At 46.1% G+C, this 18,814-nt stretch overlaps 1 protein-coding gene across 1 annotated transcript in view; it reads right to left on the bottom strand.

Moving 5' to 3' along the window:
• Positions 1 to 4,116: 4,116 nt before the first annotated feature.
• siglec1 (sialic acid binding Ig like lectin 1) overlaps positions 4,117 to 18,814 on the bottom strand; it is a 28,559-nt gene continuing 13,861 nt past the window's right edge. Inside the window, exons 11-22 of the mRNA XM_002938400.5 lie at positions 18,448 to 18,747; positions 18,039 to 18,293; positions 16,975 to 17,274; positions 16,636 to 16,890; positions 15,431 to 15,730; positions 14,877 to 15,131; positions 10,966 to 11,262; positions 9,949 to 10,203; positions 6,658 to 6,960; positions 6,182 to 6,278; positions 5,540 to 5,603; positions 4,117 to 4,653 (exon numbers count right to left, since the gene is read on the bottom strand). Coding sequence (XP_002938446.3) covers positions 4,636 to 4,653; positions 5,540 to 5,603; positions 6,182 to 6,278; positions 6,658 to 6,960; positions 9,949 to 10,203; positions 10,966 to 11,262; positions 14,877 to 15,131; positions 15,431 to 15,730; positions 16,636 to 16,890; positions 16,975 to 17,274; positions 18,039 to 18,293; positions 18,448 to 18,747 — 2,699 coding nt within the window. The 3' untranslated portion in view covers positions 4,117 to 4,635. The remainder of the gene's footprint in view (positions 4,654 to 5,539; positions 5,604 to 6,181; positions 6,279 to 6,657; positions 6,961 to 9,948; positions 10,204 to 10,965; positions 11,263 to 14,876; positions 15,132 to 15,430; positions 15,731 to 16,635; positions 16,891 to 16,974; positions 17,275 to 18,038; positions 18,294 to 18,447; positions 18,748 to 18,814) is intronic.

Raw genomic sequence — 18,814 nt, 5'->3', positions numbered from 1 at the left:
GTTGTAGTTCTGCATCATACTGTCTGGGGTTTCTTTATATCAGATTCCGCACCCTAATTGCCCCCCCCCCCCCCGAAGAAAAAAAATCTATTCACTCCTCTCACTACGTGCTGAGTTGGAAAACGGTCAGGGGGCAAATAGCAATGGCATAGTAAATGTTCTCTTGGGTCCATACCATCTACCCCCCCCCCCCCGTACAGGCTATGAGCAAACTTAGGGGGCTGTTCCTGCTGAATTGTGCTTAGTACAGGGAATCCCTATGCTGCCATAGTTTTATGGTATCTCTCTGTACAGGCTATGAGCAAACTTAGGGGGCTGTTCCTGCTGAATTGTGCTTAGTACAGGGGAATCCCTATGTGCCATAGTTTTATGGTATCTCTCTGTACAGGCTATGAGCAAACTTAGGGGGCTGTTCCTGCTGAATTGTGCTTAGTACAGGGGAATCCCTATGTGCCATAGTTTTATGGTATCTCTCTGTACAGGCTATGAGCAAACTTAGGGGGCTGTTCCTGCTGAATTGTGCTTAGTACAGGGGAATCCCTATGTGCCATAGTTTTATGGTATCTCTCTGTACAGGCTATGAGCAAACTTAGGGGGCTGTTCCTGCTGAATTGTGCTTAGTACAGGGGAATCCCTATGTGCCATAGTTTTATGGTATCTCTCTGTACAGGCTATGAGCAAACTTAGGGGGCTGTTCCTACTGAATTGTGCTTAGTACAGGGGAATCCCTATGTGCCATAGTTTTATGGTATCTCTCTGTAGAAGAACATGAGGGAACAAGGAGTGGGCGCCCAGTAGAGCCGTTAATGACATTCATGCAGATGTCCCAGTACATTTGGAATCCATAGATATTTCCATGATGTTGCTGAGCAGTAATGGAGCCGGGTCAGTTGAACCTAACGAGCCCTGACAGTTCTACTGATACTTATAGAATGACGTAGGGCACAGAGAGCCCTGTGGGTAATGGCAGCCCGGCGCTTGGGTCACACACAGCTCAGGCGGAACATCTGTGCCAAACGCGTGACCTTTAGATGCCGTGACTCCCGCGCCGTCGGTGCCCATCTGAGCCGAGCGATTAGGGACACCCAGGTCCAAGGCTTCCAAGGGGAACTAATCTGAGAAGTGATTTGACCTTTGCTAAAGGGGTCCCTGCCATCCCCCCACCCACTAGGGATCAACTGCTAATCTCCCGCTAAGGAAAGTGCTAAACTTCTGGTGAGTGGGATAAGCATGGCGGAAATATAGCCCCGCCTCCTGAACTCCTGACCCCAATGCATAGAGGGGTGAAACTAAGGTCAGGCACAAATCCATCGGCTTTTCAGAGAAATAGGTTTTTGTGGGGTTATTATACACGTACTTCATAGCAAGATGGAGACAGTAGGACAAGATGGAGACAGTAGGACAAGATGGAGACTGTAGGGCAAGATGGAGACAGTAGGACAAGATGGAGACACTAGGACAAGATGGAGACTGTAGGGCAAGATGGAGACAGTAGGACAAGATGGAGACAGTAGGGCAAGATGGAGACAGTAGGACAAGATGGAGACAGTAGGGCAAGATGGAGACTGTAGGGCAAGATGGAGACAGTAGGACAAGATGGAGACTGTAGGGCAAGATGGAGACAGTAGGGCAAGATGGAGACAGTAGGGCAAGGTGGAGACAGTAGGGCAAGATGGAGACAGTAGGGCAAGATGGAGACAGTAGGGCAAGGTGGAGACAGTAGGCCAAGATGGAGACAGTAGGGCAAGATGGAGACAGTAGGGCAAGATGGAGACAGTAGGACAGAATGGAGACAGTAGGGCAAGATGGAGGCAGTAGGGCAAGGTGGAGACAGTAGGGCAAGGTGGAGACAGTAGGGCAAGATGGAGACAGTAGGACAGAATGGAGACAGTAGGGCAAGATGGAGGCAGTAGGGCAAGATGGAGACAGTAGGGCAAGATGGAGACAGTAGGGCAAGATGGAGAAAATAGGACAAGATGGAGTCTGTAGGGCAAGATGGAGACAGTAGGGCAAGATGGAGACAGTAGGGCAAGATGGAGACAGTAGGACAAGATAGAGGCAGTAGGGCAAGATGGAGACAGTAGGGCAAGAATGAGACAGTAGGACAAGATGGAGACAGTAGGGCAAGATGGAGAAAATAGGACAAGATGGAGTCTGTAGGGCAAGATGGAGACAGTAGGGAAAGATGGTGACAGTAGGGCAAGATGGAGACAGTAGGGCAAGATGGAGACAGTAGGGCAAGATGGAGACAGTAGGACAAGATGGAGACAGTAGGGCAAGATGGAGACAGTAAGGCAAGATGGAGACAGTAGGGTAAGATGGAGAAAATAGGACAAGATGGAGTCTGTAGGGCAAGATGGAGACAGTAGGACAAGATGGAGACAGTAGGGCAAGATGGAGACAGTAGGGCAAGATGGAGACAGTAGGGCAAGATGGAGACAGTAGGGCAAGATGGAGACAGTAGGACAGAATGGAGACAGTAGGGCAAGATGGAGGCAGTAGTGCAAGATGGAGACAGTAGGGCAAGATGGAGACAGTAGGGCAAGATGGAGAAAATAGGACAAGATGGAGTCTGTAAGGCAAGATGGAGACAGTAGGGCAAGGTGGAGACAGTAGGGCAAGATGGAGACAGTAGGACAGAATGGAGACAGTAGGGCAAGATGGAGGCAGTAGGGCAAGATGGAGACAGTAGGGCAAGATGGATACAGTAGGGCAAGATGGAGAAAATAGGACAAGATGGAGTCTGTAGGGCAAGATGGAGACAGTAGGGCAAGATGGAGACAGTAGGGCAAGATGGTGACAGTAGGGCAAGATGGAGACAGTAGGACAAGATAGAGGCAGTAGGGCAAGATGGAGACAGTAGGGCAAGAATGAGACAGTAGGACAAGATGGAGACAGTAGGGCAAGATGGAGAAAATAGGACAAGATGGAGTCTGTAGGGCAAGATGGAGACAGTAGGGCAAGATGGTGACAGTAGGGCAAGATGGAGACAGTAGGGCAAGATGGAGACAGTAGGACAAGATGGAGACAGTAGGGCAAGATGGAGACAGTAGGGCAAGATGGAGAAAATAGGACAAGATGGAGTCTGTAGGGCAAGATGGAGACAGTAGGGCAAGATGGAGACAGTAGGGCAAGATGGAGACAGTAGGACATAATGGAGACAGTAGGGCAAGATGGAGGCAGTAGGGCAAGATGGAGACAGTAGGGCAAGATGGAGAAAATAGGACAAGATGGAGTCTGTAAGGCAAGATGGAGACAGTAGGGCAAGATGGAGACAGTAGGGCAAGATGGAGACGGTAGGACAAGATGGAGACGGTAGGGCAAGATGGAGACGGTAGGACAAGATGGAGACGGTAGGACAAGATGGAGACGGTAGGGCAAGATGGAGACGGTAGGGCAAGATGGAGACGGTAGGGCAAGATGGAGACGGTAGGACAAGATGGAGACGGTAGGACAAGATGGAGACGGTAGGGCAAGATGGAGACAGGGCACGCATCATTACAAATAACACAAGGTAGGTGTGGCCGCCCAACTCTAATGGATGCACCTGATGAACTCTGAGGCCTGGTTTAGGGTAGGGCAGAAAGGCTGTTTGCCCTGGGCCCCCAAGTTCAAGCCTTTATATGTTTTAGTTGATTTATTGTTTATGTCTCTTTAATTCATTCTTGCACAGCAACATATATTGTGTAGTTTGCTGCCATCTATTGGTGCTATTGACAATGGCAGTTACAGTTTAGCTGTGCAACTTTATAGCATTCTTATACTGCCATCTGCTGGCACTAACTGGCATAACTGGAACTGAATTTGATGAGAGGTTGTTGCTCCGTTATCCACTTATCCACTTGCAGGCAGGCCATTTTCACTGCATTACTCTGCTGACCCCTGGTGGTCATAATATATGTATTATTATATATCAGAGGAGGAAATCAGAGTAATCTGGCTTGGGAGGGTGGGTAAGGGATAAATCAGTTGGTACATGGTCAGGGGGGCGATTTCCGATAGAGATTCTTAGGGAAATGGAAGTGACTATTGCTCTGTGGGTGATGGGCAAGGGCTGGGATGGAGCAGTAGAAGATGGAGCCAGTGCAGATGGAGCCAGTAGAAGAACAAATAAGGTGGGCTGATACAGAGAACAGTTTATTTAGGGTGTGGAGGTTCCTAGAGCAGTTTTTGCCCACTAGGAATCTGGGACAGATCATTTTTATGGAGGAGACAATGTAGGAAGGTTATAGATTAGACCGGCCACATTGGCTCACTCCCAAAGAGGTTCCGGATGGTAGAAAGTCAATAGCTGGACTGCAATAATGTGCAGGTTCTTCAGGCGGAGCAGCAAAAGCCTGTGAGTAGGTTCAGTCTGTAGGTTTCCCTGTCTCAGGGCCGAGGAAGTTCTTTATTAGGAGCCAGAGGGGTTACCAAGAAGAATATCAGAACTTTCCAGTCTTTCTCAGGTGGTTCCTTGCTCCTCGGTGGATATTTCCAGTTGTGTGAGAAGTTCTTTTGTTTGTACAGGAGTAACAACCCCATTGTGCTATTGGCTATTGCTATTGGCTGTTGTTATGACTCCAGTGAGCAGGAAAGGCATTCACACGTACCCTGACTGTCCAAACATCTCCAGTGCAGCCCAAAGCTGGGGCATCAGGATAACAGCTCCTCCTATAGAGAGTTAAAGGTATTATTTGGTAAATCATGGAACCGAGCAATTGACAGGAGGTATTGCCATTGGAACACTGCCTTCTGTCTGACACGTGCACAGGAAATGTATTGCAGATGCCCTAATACTACTGGGACAGGGCCATCACCCTCATGGGGACAGGGCTACCAGCCTCACTGGGAGAGGGCTACCAGCCTCACTGGGAGAGGGCCACCAGCCTCACTGGGAGAGGGCCACCAGCCTCACTGGGAGAGGGCCACCAGCCTCACTGGGAGAGGGCCACCAGCCTCACTGGGAGAGGGCCACCAGCCTCACTGGGAGAGGGCCACCAGCCTCACTGGGAGAGAGCCACCAGCCTCACTGGGAGAGGGGCCACCAGCCTCACTGGGAGAGAGGCCACCAGCATCACTGGGAGAGGTCTACCAGCCTCACTGGGACAGGGCCACCAGCCTCACTGGGAGAGGGGCCACCAGCCTCACTGGGAGAGGGGCCACCAGCCTCACTGGGAGAGGGGCCACCAGCATCAATGGGAGAGGGGCCACCAGCCTCACTGGGACAGGGCAACCAACCTCATTTGGAGAGGGCCACCAGCCTCACTGGGACAGGGCCACCAGCCTCACTGGGACAGGGCCACCAGCCTCACTGGGACAGGGCCACCAGCCTCACTGGGACAGGGCCACCAGCCTCACTAGGAGAGGGGCCACCAGCATCACTGGGAGAGGGGCCACCAGCCTCACTGGGACAGGGCCACCAGCCTCACTGGGACAGGGCCACCAGCCTCAGTGGAGAAGGCCACCACTCTCAGCTCTACCAAATGTTGACATCACACTGCTGGCCAAGCCAGGTATTAGGCTAAGAAAGCACATAAATACAAAATGTAATTTGTACCTTTGTTGTTCCATTGTTATCCATCTCTATAGAGTTCTTGTCTGTTTGCATTGTGTATCGGATTCTAATCATGGAAAATACAAAGAGAAACCAGAGTTATTGAAAGGAAACAACCTGAAGTTGCCAAGAAATATCCAAAATGCAATAGTTACATAGTTACATAGTTACATAGTGTTGAAAAAAGACCATTGTCCATCAAGTTCAACCCTTCCAAGTAAACCCAGCACCCACAGCCTATACTTACCAATCTATACACTCACATACATAAACTATATATACAACCACTAATACTAACTGTAGATATTAGTATCACAATAGCCTTGGATATTCTGCTTGTTGAAGAACTCATCCAGGCCCCTCTTATAGGCATTAACAGAATCTGCCATTACCCCATCACTAGGAAGGGCATTCCCCAACCTCACTGCCCTCACCGTGAAATGAGTATAAACCAAGAAATATCTATAGCAGAATAACAAAAGCCAAGAAATTTCCAAATGAAGTGAGTAGAAACCAAGAATTATCCATGGTACATTAACAAAAGCCAAGAAATATCCATAGTACATTGAGTATAAGGCAAGAAAGCAGCAGCTCAGTCACCTCGGAAGAATCAGAGTATCCAGTACAGAAAATTCTGCTACTCACCTTTTCCTCTGCCACATGACAATGATGGCGGCCAATAGGAGGACAACACATAGGAGCGTAACGCCAACAGTGACTTTATACACAAGAACCTCCTTATCTGGGGGAAGAGAAATTTCCATGTTCAGTGGCCCTTAGGGACCCAGACTGCCTTTGCTGCTTGTACCTGAAGGTCCCAATAAAGACCATTTATATCTGTACTGGTCCTGTTAGTAAACCAGTCGCTGGTGTCTCCAGCCGGCAGTGCTGTAAATGTAGGATTTTCCCATAAAGGGTAAGTTGCCCATGTGTGACACGGGGTATGGTTTATGGATTTGGCTCAATACTACAGTAAATCCTCTGCAAAAGATCTGTTTGGATAACAAAACAATTCAAACCCCAGTTTGCCGAACACTGACCCAAATCCCAGATATATATATATATAGTTCTGATGCTGAAAGTCTATGTAGGACCCCGGCCATAAAGCAGCCCAAACTCACCATTTATGGTAAATAAAACAGAACTTGTAGTACTTCCTATTGTATTGTTGGCAGTGCAGACGTATCTCCCAGAATCCTCAGCGGTGACATCTCTTATTTCCAATCTCAAGTAGTTGTGAGAGGAAAATGACCAGAATTTCTGACCTTGATCAGGCTGGGCCGGCATGGTGCTGGCCAGGACGGTGCCCTCTCTATGCAGAGTGATAACAGAGGGGGGGACACTATCCAACTTGCACAGAATAATCCCCTGATCCTTCCCATGAGGTTCCAGGAATGATGTAACCAGCAGGTTCTTGGGAGCATCTGCAACACAATGTCCATGTCTATGAGAGCTCAGGGGTAGTGGGATATTGTGTCCCCTATTCACCTTATTGTGTACCTTATTTACAGCCATAATAGCTCTCTTTAGTGTGGTGCAAAGTGCCCTGCAGGTGTGGTGTGGCCCCTAAAGGCAGTATGGGAGATGGGGCGGAGTGGATAGTGAGGTAAAATAGGGAAATATGGCAACTAAAGATGTAACATGACAACAAAAGGGCAAGATGGCACAAGAAAGGAGTGATGGCAACTCTAATGCAAGTTAGAGACAGTAGGAAAAGATTGAGAGAGTAGGATGGAGACAGCAGAGCAAGATGGGGACAGTAGGGCAAGATGGAGACAGCAGAGCAAGATGGGGACAGTAGGGCAAGATGGAGACAGCAGAGCAAGATGGGGACAGTAGGGCAAGATGGAGACAGTAGGGCAAGATGGAGACAGTAGGGCAAGATGGGGACAGTAGGGCAAGATGGAGACAGCAGAGCAAGATGGAGACAGTAGAGCAAAATGAAGGAAGTAGAGCAAGATGGAGACAGTAGGGCAAGAAGGAGATGGTAGAGCAAAATGAAGGCAGTAGAGCAAGATGGAGACAATAGGGCAAGATGGAGATGGTAGAGCAAAATGAAGGCAGTAGAGCAAGATGGAGACAGTAGGGCAAGATGGAGATGGTAGAGCAAAATGAAGGCAGTAGAGCAAGATGGAGACAGTAGGGCAAGATGGAGATGGTAGAGCAAAATGAAGGCAGTAGAGCAAGATGGAGACAGTAGGGCAAGATGGAGATGGTAGAGCAAAATGAAGGCAGTAAAGCAAGATGGAGACAGTAGGGCAAGATGGAGATGGTAGAGCAAAATGAAGGCAGTAGAGCAAGATGGAGACAGTAGGGCAAGATGGAGATGGTAGAGCAAAATGAAGGCAGTAGAGCAAGATGCAGACAGTAGGGCAAGATGGAGACAGTAGGGCAAGATGGAGACAGTAGGGCAAGATGGAGACAGTAGGACAAGATGGAGACAGTAGGGCAAGATGGAGACAGTAGGACAAGAAGGAGATGGTAGAGCAAAATGAAGGCAGTAGAGCAAGATGCAGACAGTAGGGCAAGATGGAGACAGTAGGGCAAGATGGAGACAGTAGGGCAAGATGGAGACAGTAGGGCAAGATGGAGACAGTAGGGCAAGATGGAGACAGTAGGGCAAGATGAAGACAGCAGAGCAAGATGGAGACAGTAGGGCAAGATGGAGACAGTAGGGCAAGATGAAGACAGCAGAGCAAGATGGAGACAGTAGGGCAAGAAGGAGATGGTAGAGCAAAATGAAGGCAGTAGAGCAAGATGGAGACAGTAGGGCAAGATGGAGATGGTAGAGCAAAATGAAGGCAGTAGAGCAAGATGGAGACAGTAGGGCAAGATGGAGATGGTAGAGCAAAATGAAGGCAGTAGAGCAAGATGGAGACAGTAGGGCAAGATGGAGATGGTAGAGCAAAATGAAGGCAGTAGAACAAGATGCAGACAGTAGGGCAAGATGGAGACAGTAGGGCAAGATGGAGACAGTAGGGCAAGATGGAGACAGTAGGACAAGATGGAGACAGTAGGGCAAGGTGGAGACAGTAGGACAAGAAGGAGATGGTAGAGCAAAATGAAGGCAGTAGAGCAAGATGCAGACAGTAGGGCAAGATGGAGACAGTAGGGCAAGATGGAGACAGTAGGGCAAGATGGAGACAGTAGGGCAAGATGGAGACAGTAGGGCAAGATGGAGACAGTAGGGCAAGATGGAGACAGTAGGACAAGATGGAGACAGTAGGGCAAGATGGAGACAGTAGGGCAAGATGAAGACAGCAGAGCAAGATGGAGACAGTAGGGCAAGAAGGAGATGGTAGAGCAAAATGAAGGCAGTAGAGCAAGATGCAGACAGTAGGGCAAGATGGAGACAGTAGGACAAGATGGAGACAGTAGGGCAAGATGGAGACAGTAGGGCAAGATGGAGACAGCAGGGCAAGATGAAGACAGCAGAGCAAGATGGAGACAGTAGGACAAGATGGAGACAGTAGAGCAAGATGGAGACAGTAGGGCAAGATGGAGACAGCAGGGCAAGAAGGAGACAGTAGAGCAAGAAGGAGACAGTAGAGCAAGATGGAGACAGTAGGGCAAGAAGGAGACAGTAGAGCAAGAGGGAGACAGTAGGGCAAGAAGGAGACAGTAGGGCAAGATGGAGACAGTAGGGCAAGAAGGAGACAGTAGGGCAAGATGGAGACAGTAGGGCAAGAAGGAGACAGTAGGGCAAGATGGAGACAGTAGAGCAAGAGGGAGACAGTAGGGCAAGAAGGAGACAGTAGGGCAAGATGGAGACAGTAGGGCAAGAAGGAGACAGTAGAGCAAGAGGGAGACAGTAGGGCAAGAAGGAGACAGTAGGGCAAGATGAAGACAGTAGGGCAAGAAGGAGACAGTAGAGCAAGAAGGAGAGAGTAGGGCAAGATGGAGACAGTAAAGAGAGATTGAAACAGTAGAGGAAGATGGAGACAGTAAGACAAGATAGTTACAGTAGAGCCAGATGGAGACAGTAGAGAAAGAAGGAGACTACAGAGCAAGATGACAACACAAGGCAGGGAATAGGGACAACCCTAAGGCAAGATGGTACATTCTGTATCAGTGCTGACACCCTAGGGTTACTGTAGAAATACAATTCCCAGCAGCCACTAATTAGCAACATTCTAGTTTAACAACAGTAAATAATAATGGATTGAACAGTTTTGCTTTATATGAAAAAAATTAGACCCCAAAGAGTGTTTTGGGTTTTTTTTGCCATGGGCCCCACACAAGCCCAAGCCCTGGGTAGCACTAAGGGACATGTTTATATGATTATACAAGCTTCATGTTACAGACTGGCCTCCTGTTCTCAGAAACACAGTGACTGAATGAGTATGAATATTGCTCCTATGCTTATGGCTTAACCCCCAGAACTCAGTTTATAATTACAAAACAATCCTTACAGAGTACAGTGACTGCAACCAGCGGGGAGATACTTTCCTGGCCCCCGTACTTGGCAAGGCAATGGTACGACCCAGCGTCGGCATCGGATACTTTCAGCAGCAGCAGAGATGCCTCGGCACCGTCCTTCAGCCATTGGTTATTTTTATACCAGGTAAAGCTGGCATTCTGGGCCACTGTGCTGACAGTCTGACAAGTGAGAGTGGCCGATCCACCTTCCTGCAGCTTGGCCGACGGCGTCACCACCACTTTGGCTTCTAAAATGAGACCATTTGCAATTTTAGGAGAACTTTAATACATATAATTTATATATATATATGCTGAGAGAAACAATGCCATTTGGTTTTTGGGGCAAGCTCAACACAACTATCTCCCTTTAGGTCCCGAACTTCAAAAAATGACATTTGGGTGCAGTACTCACCTGCTTTATGGTATTGCCTACCTATTCTACTTCCTGGTCCTGGGCATGGACAAGCTCAGCCCCTCTGCAGGGGGCAAGGACAGTCAGTGATTGGCTGGCTTCTGGTTATGGAACAGCTGATATTATCTAGCCAGGAGCCAGAGCAGTTTGGTGGAGCTCCCCCTGCTGGTTGGGATGGGACAGTGATAGTAGAAGTAACAAGTATTAGGGCCATAAGGGAGACGTTCTCAAAGGGTTTTGCTCGATTTCAGGCCAGATATCGGTCGGGCAGGTCAGTCATTGTTTCCTCTACACTGGCCGATAAGCTGCCAAATCTGCCCAAGGGACCCATATCGCCAGTTACAATCAGCCCGTGTAAGGGCCACATTGGGCAAGTTCAGTGGCTCCTGATTCTGTGTGATAGGGACCTTGGAGTGTAAGCTCCACTGGGGCAGCCACTGTGTGTGGAATGGGATTCATATTTCCTCAATATCTTGGCCTAGGATATTTCCATGATACAAACTGAAAGACTAGAATGAAGACAAACAATATTTCAGAGCAGTTGGTTGCACCCCAGACAGCTGATTGGGCGGAACCAACACACTGGAGCCGCACTCACCTTGCAGCGAGAAGTGAACGGAGGTCTGTGCGGCCCCCAAGGAGTTAGTTGCCTGGCAGGTATACTCTCCCTGGTCTTCTGGGGCCACCTCCTCCATCTCCAGCCGCAGGGCATTATGGGATGAGGACAATCTCACACGTTTGTTTGTGCTTTGGGGGACGAAGGAAGCGGCCACTTGACCCCCCTTGTATAAAACCAGCTGGGAGGGAGGGTCACTTTCCACCCTGCAGGATATTACCCCCTGGCGCTTGCCCTGCGCTTCCAAAAAGGACGAGAGGGACAGGTTCCGCGGGGGGTCTGTAACGGAGAAGGATATAGAGAATATATCAAGAATATATAGAATATAGAAAATATATAGAATTTATAAAAGTGAGAATATATAGGATATAAAGAGAGAATATATAGGATATAAAGTGAGAATATATAGGATATAAAGTGAGAATATATAGGATATAAAGAGAGAATATATAGGATATAAAGTGAGAATATATAGGATATAAAGTGAAAATATTTAGGATATAAAGAGAGAATATATAGGATATAAAGAGAGAATATATAGGATATAAAGTGAAAATATAGAGAATATATAAAGAAATAGAGAATATGTAGAATATAGAGAGAATATACTGTATGAAATATAAAGAGAGAATATATAGAATATAAAAGAGAATAAAATATAAAGAGAGAATATATAGAATATAAAAGAGAATAAAATATAAAGAGAATATATAGAATATAAAAGAGAATAAAATATAAAGAGAATATATAGAATATAAAGATAGAATAGAATCTGTATATTCTGAGGACATATTTATGGGAGATGCTGTAACTGACAGGTATGTATTATTGTGCTCAGTAAATAGACACATGTATAGGCTGCCCGACCCTCCTGTTTATAATCATTATAATTGTTTGTAAGGGCCGTAATTAAAAACAACACATCTGACTGAGATGGAAAGGGCCAAGCAACCCAAAGAGAGTTCAGATGAAATTGCTCCCAACATGAACAAACAGGCAAAGGGCGCTCATTAAAAACAGCCATTTTACTTTCCGGTTACTTGCGAAAAACGTGAATGAAAAAGGGTCGTGATTAAAATGAAAATCATTTATATTATAGGTTAATTGGTTACGGCGCTTGCAGCATTTCCCCCAGTCTCTCCGTGACCCCATAATTACTGGCCCTGTGATCAGTCTGCTTCTATTACCAGTATAATATATCTATATATACAGGTCCTTTTCAAAAAATTAGCATATTGTGATAAAGTTCATTATTTTCTGCAATGTACTGATAAACATTAGACTTTCATATATTTTAGATTCATTACACACAACTGAAGTAGTTCAAGCCTTTTCTTGTTTTAATATTGATGATTGTGGCATACAGCTCATGAAAACCCAAAATTCCTATCTCAAAAAATTAGCATATCATGAAAAGGTTCTATTAACCTAATCATCTGAATCAACTAATTAACTCTAAAAACCTGCAAAAGATTCCTGAGGCTTTTAAAAACTCCCAGCCTGGTTCATTACTCAAAACCGCAATCATGGGTAAGACTGCCAACCTGACTGCTGTCCAGAAGGCCATCATTGACACCCTCAAGCAAGAGGGTAAGACACAAAAAGAAATTTCTGAACAAATAGGCTGTTCCCAGAGTGCTGTATCAAGGCACCTCAGTGGGAAGTCTGTGGGAAGGAAAAGGTGTGGCAGAAAACGCTGCACAACGAGATGAGGTGACTGGGCCCTGAGGAAGATTGTGGAGAAGGACCGATTCCTGACCTTGGGGGACCTGCGGAAGCAGTGGACTGAGTCTGGAGTAGAAACATCCAGAGCCACCGTGTACAGGCGTGTGCAGGAAATGGGCTACAGGTGCTGCATTCCCCAGGTCAAGCCACTTTTGAACCAGAAACAGCGGCAGAAGCGCCTGACCTGGGCTACAGAGAAGCAGCACTGGACTGTTGCTCAGTGGTCCAAAGTATGTCATTCGGAAATCAAGGTGCCAGAGTCTGGAGGAAGACTGGGGAGAGGGAAATGCCAAAATGCCTGAAGTCCAGTGTCAAGTACCCACAGTCAGTGATGGTCTGGGGTGCCATGTCAGCTGCTGGTGTTGGTCCACTGTGTTTTATCAAGGGCAGGGTCAATGCAGCTAGCTATCAGGAGATTTTGGAGCACTTCATGCTTCCATCTGCTGAAAAGCTTTATGGAGATGAAGATTTCATTTTTCAGCACGACCTGGCACCTGCTCACAGTGCCAAAACCACTGGTAAATGGTTTACTGACCATGGTATTACTGTGCTCAATTGGCCTGCCAACTCTCCTGACCTGAACCCCATAGAGAATCTGTGGGATATTGTGAAGAGAAAGTTGAGAGACACAAGACCCAACACTCTGGATGAGCTTAAGGCCGCTATTGAAGCATCCTGGGCCTCCATAACACCTGAGCAGTGCCACAGGCTGATTGCCTCCATGCCACGCCGCATTGAAGCAGTCATTTCTGCAAAAGGATTCCCGACCAAGTATTGAGTGCATAACTGAACATAATTATTTGAAGGTTGACTTTTTTTGTATTAAAAACACTTTTCTTTTATTGGGCGGATGAAATATGCTAATTTTTTGAGATAGGAATTTTGGGTTTTCATGAGCTGTATGCCACAATCATCAATATTAAAACAAGAAAAGGCTTGAACTACTTCAGTTGTGTGTAATGAATCTAAAATATATGAAAGTCTAATGTTTATCAGTACATTACAGAAAATAATGAACTTTATCACAATATGCTAATTTTTTGAAAAGGACCTGTATATATCTACCAGTATAATATATAAACTGCATGACACTCCCAATGCTCAGGCAATGCAAGGGGTATCGGCTCATATTAATGGCACAGCCCTCATTCCATTGACTGGGGAGGGTTTAGTAGCCAATCACGCTGTTTGTAGGGTCTCATCAGGGTATATCCAATTACCTTCCATTCTTTCTTCTCTAGACATACAGTATAGTACAAAGGCACGGCTTATTGTGTGCATAAATCATTCCTTCCCTGAATATGGCTGCCATACTGCTTTCCTGTAGGTACTGGGTACATAGGTTCTGGTACTGTACTGGTACTAGGCACAACAGGAACCCTTCTGAGATCATACAGGGATCTAGGTTCTGGTACTGTACTGGTACTCGGCACAACAGGAACCCTACTGAGATCCTACAGGGATCTAGGTTCTGGTACTGTACTGGTACTAGGCACAACAGGAACCCTACTGAGATCCTACAGGGATCTAGGTTCTGGTACTGTACTGGTACTCGGCACAACAGGAACCCTACTGAGATCCTACAGGGATCTAGGTTCTGGTACTGTACTGGTAATAGGCACAACCGGAACCCTACTGAGATCCTACAGGGATCTAGGTTCTGGTACTGTACTGGTACTAGGCACTACAGGAACCCTACTAAGATCCTACAGGGATCTAGGTTCTGGTACTGTACTGGTACTCGGCACAACAGGAACCCTACTGAGATCCTACAGGGATCTAGGTTCTGGTACTATACTACTACTAGGCACAACCGGAACCCTACTGAGATCCTACAGGGATCTAGGTTCTGGTACTGTACTGGTACTAGGCACACCAGGAACCCTACTGAGATCCTACAGGGATGTTGCCATGATGCACCAACTCATCTGTTGTTACACGGCTCCATGGATACCATTGCAGAAGGCGTGATTGCATAGGTACTGGATTCATATCATTTATACCCACTGAGCCACCTTCAGTAATGGCCGCCAGTATTTGCAACCCCAGTGCCCTAGGCAAATACCCAGAGCCCACATTTCATATAAAAGCATATAAACAGCTTTCTCCCTGCTTTATTTGAAAAGACAAATGGGTAAAACAATGAGAGTAAGATTTATTATACTTACACTGCACGTATAGCGTGATAGGTAAGGAGGGCCACGTGCCATTGGCGGTGTGGCCAGTACAGGCGTAGGTACCTGCATCGGCACTGAGCACTTTTTCAAATGCAAGAGACCCTGGAAAACCTTCTTGGAACCATCTGCCGTTCTTATACCAGGTATAACTGGTCACCGGTTGAGGCGTACTCAGGACATTACAGGTCAAGGTGGCCGACTGACCCTCGTTCAGCTTTGGGGATGGGTTGACCAAAATACGAGCCACTGTGGTTATGGGAATAAATAGGCTCTTGATTAGTTAGATTTAACTAATTTAACCCAAAATACCCAATAGTAATATTCACCGATAACTGTAGATAAAAATCTACCCAAAGCTCCACTCACTTTCTTTTACTGTTGGCCCCAACCTTTTCCAGGTCAATGATTCCCAGTAAAAAAAATATGGGAATACAGTAACCAATGGCAACCATTTAGTAATTAGCTTGCGTGGGTTCACCAGGGCAAAAGTTACCCATATTACTGAATTACCCCTTGCTGTGTAAGTTCTTAGCCCCTCTGCCTACCTTCTACAGCCAGATGAGAGGACACCGATTTTGTGCCGTGGACATTCTTTGCTGTAAAGATGTAGGTTCCTTCATCAGTTGGCATAAGGTCTTTGATCTCCAATCGCAATGTGTTTGGGGAAAAGTAAGGGTTAAACCTTTGATGGTGGAGGCCGCTGTCACCCAAGGAAGCCACCACCTGGTGCTCTTTCAATAAAAGCAATTGGGATGGAGGATTACTGTCAACCCCACACTGAATAATGGCCACTTCTCCATTTTGGGTCTCCACAAATGATTTGATGTAGGCATTTCTTGGGGCATCTAGAAAGAAAATCAAACATCAGAATGAGTTCTGCTGAGGTTGCTGACCCGATACAGTTGCGCGATCTCTTTAGAATGGAGTCCAGTCAGTCCAGAACATCAGAATGAGTTCTGCTGAAGTTGCTGACCTGATACAGTTGTGCGATCTCTTTAGAATGGAGTCCAGTCAGTCCAGAACATCAGAATGAGTTCTGCTGAGGTTGCTGACCAGATACAGCTGTGCAATCTCTTTAGAATGGAGTCCAGTCAGTCCAGAACATCAGAATGAGTTCTGCTGAGGTTGCTGAACCGATACAGTTGGGCAATCTCTTTAGAATGGAGTCCAGTTACTAAGGAAAGTCTTCAGATTTATAATCTACAATTTTATATCTGTGCAATTGCAACACTTTGGCTTGGCACACTGAGTGGTTCCTCCCCTGTAACATGGCATGGCCATGGGTTCCACTCAATGAGAGCACTATGGGATATTCTGGAGACTTAAGATCTGACCTGTATGACCCACAGCAGTTACATTTCCCAATAAATATGGCCACTAGAGAATCCAACTGGTCAACCAATAACAGTTGAGTTATTTTAGGTTCCCCTAATCCTAATGAGCATTTTGGTTGCTATTACAAATGACCAAAACTTATTATTTTATTATACAACTTACCAGTTGGTTGATGTCGTCCATCAGCACCAGCAAACCTGAAACTGCACCACTCCCCAGGGCAATTAGCTCAAAATCCTTGTAGACCAAGAGATCTACAGTACAGCTAGTATTCCTGTCATTGTGCTGGATATATGGGTATAAACATGGCACCCTTCCACCAAAATGTATCAGTGGACCTTCAGTAAGACAGAGTATATTCATATGTATAAAATAACAAAATATAATAAATAAACCCCCAAATAAATTCACCTACATGTAACGTTCAAATTGATTGTTGGTGAGGCTTTTGTTACTTTGTCACTCCGTACTGTGCAGTAGTACAACCCTCCATCCTCACTGGAGACCCTGCCAAAGAGAAGAGTCTTGCTACTACCCCTTGGGTGCTCCTTTCCATTTTGGAACCAACTGTATTCGACCTCCCCGGGAGCATTGCTGGCGACCAGACATGTCAGATTCACAGTCATGCCTTCCTGTACTTGGGACGATGGACTGATCAGGATTCGAGATGCTAAAAACACAAAAGTGATGGTGGGTGGGATATTGAGGTCTGAATGACAGGTCAAGACTGAGAGGCAGACAGGGTGTTACTTACTTTGTGCTGTGAAATTTATGGCAGATGTAGAATGGCCAATGGAATTACTGGCTGTGCAGACATACTCCCCTTCATCCTCCAACACAACATCCCTAATCACGAGTTTCAGGGAGTTCTGAGAAGAAGATACGGTCATTCTCTGGTTGAGCGTTTGAGAAGAAGCTGTTAAACCAACCAACAGCTTTCCCCTGTAAAGGGATAAGCTGGACAGAGGGTCACTATCCACGTTGCATTCGATGATGCCAACCTGGCCACTGTGAGATTCCCAGAATGAGGTCATGTTTGGAACCCTGGGGGCATCTGGAACGATTAAGGAGAACATAATTGAATGCAATTCCCTAGAAGATAGACCTGAATTGGGACTTACTGTATATGAATGTATTAGGGTTAATGCAATTATCTTCAGCCCCTACTCCAGGCAAGACTGTAGTTGTATTTTCTAACCCACCATCCTATACAGGAGTTCATTATTTGGCAACTTAGCCAACAATGGGTGTGTAAGGCAGAAATCTGTGGGTGTTTAGAACCCTAAGACTGATGTATCTTTAGTAATAAGTCAAATCAACGTGTTTTTCTTGAAGATGTTTCTCCAGTCTTCCAACTGGCTTTCTCAATTCAGAAACCAGTCAGATGACTAGCCAAACACCTTCAAGAAAAACACATCAAGTCCAGTTGACTGGACTTATTACCACAGGTATACCATGACCATATACCATCCATATTGATCAACAGAGAGGGACTCGTTTATAAACTCGACTGTTACCTAATCAAATAACCATTATCAGAGGTAAAAAGAAACACAGAGAGCAATAGTGATGTCTCTCAAGCTAGAATGAGAGTACAAATGGATTGACCTTTAACTATAACAAGTTATGGGGTCTTCTTTGTTCTATAGAGTATATTATTTATCAATAAATATGGAGGATGAAGCAATGAATTCCCTAGAGGAACTTTCCAGCTCTCACATACATCGATGGTCATAACCAAAACTAACCAAGAATCTCTTTAGGGAATCAAAATAAATATTATACCCAGCATTTCTCTAAAAGCTGTTCTTCACTTACAAGACACGTGGAGAGACACAGAGGGAGAAATGGTACTGTCCTGGGAGCTGTGAGCTTTGCAGTGGTAATAGCCCGAATCATTGCTCTTTACTGCATCAAACACCAAGGTGTTTTCAGATGATTCCCGGAGCCTCTGACTGTTCTTATACCAAATGTACATTGTTCCTTCCAGTTGGGTCTTGGTCAGGTCACAGGTGAGCACCACCTTCTCATTCTCCTTAACCTCTGGAGATGGTGTAACTAGAATCCGAGCCACTGAAATGAAGAGAATGAACAAATTAGTTACTTGAGATTAAGGGTGGAAATGATTTGCTCTTTTCTTTCAGTAAAAAGCAAAGAGGATTCCATCAGCTATCTTAGCCAACGCAAGTAAGTGGAAAGTTTGCTCCAGAAGTGACTTAATACTTACACTGCACTTTAAAATAAATGGTCTTGTTTGTTGATCCAACAGAATTAACAGAGGTGCAGGTGTATTTCCCCTCATCTTCCAGCTTGACATCTTGGATATCCACCCGTAGGGCGTTGCTGGAGAAGGACACTCTGTAGCGCTGATTGACATTACTCAGGTTCTTCTTGGAAATCACCAGTTCATCTTGGTAATAGAGCAACATCTGCGCTGGGGGGTAACTATCCACGGTGCAGAGGATGAAGGCTGATTTGCCTACCTCTGTGTCCAGGTAGGATTTGAGCTGCATGCTCCTTGGTTCATCTGTTCAATGAAGAAGAAAAAGACATCATCATTTTAAGACAGCAATGTAAGTGGGTTCCTTGTGTTC

This window comes from Xenopus tropicalis, chromosome 1 (genome assembly GCF_000004195.4).
Source record: "Xenopus tropicalis strain Nigerian chromosome 1, UCB_Xtro_10.0, whole genome shotgun sequence".
Classification (NCBI taxonomy): domain Eukaryota; kingdom Metazoa; phylum Chordata; class Amphibia; order Anura; family Pipidae; genus Xenopus; species Xenopus tropicalis.
This window is presented reverse-complemented; position numbering and strand designations above follow the sequence as displayed.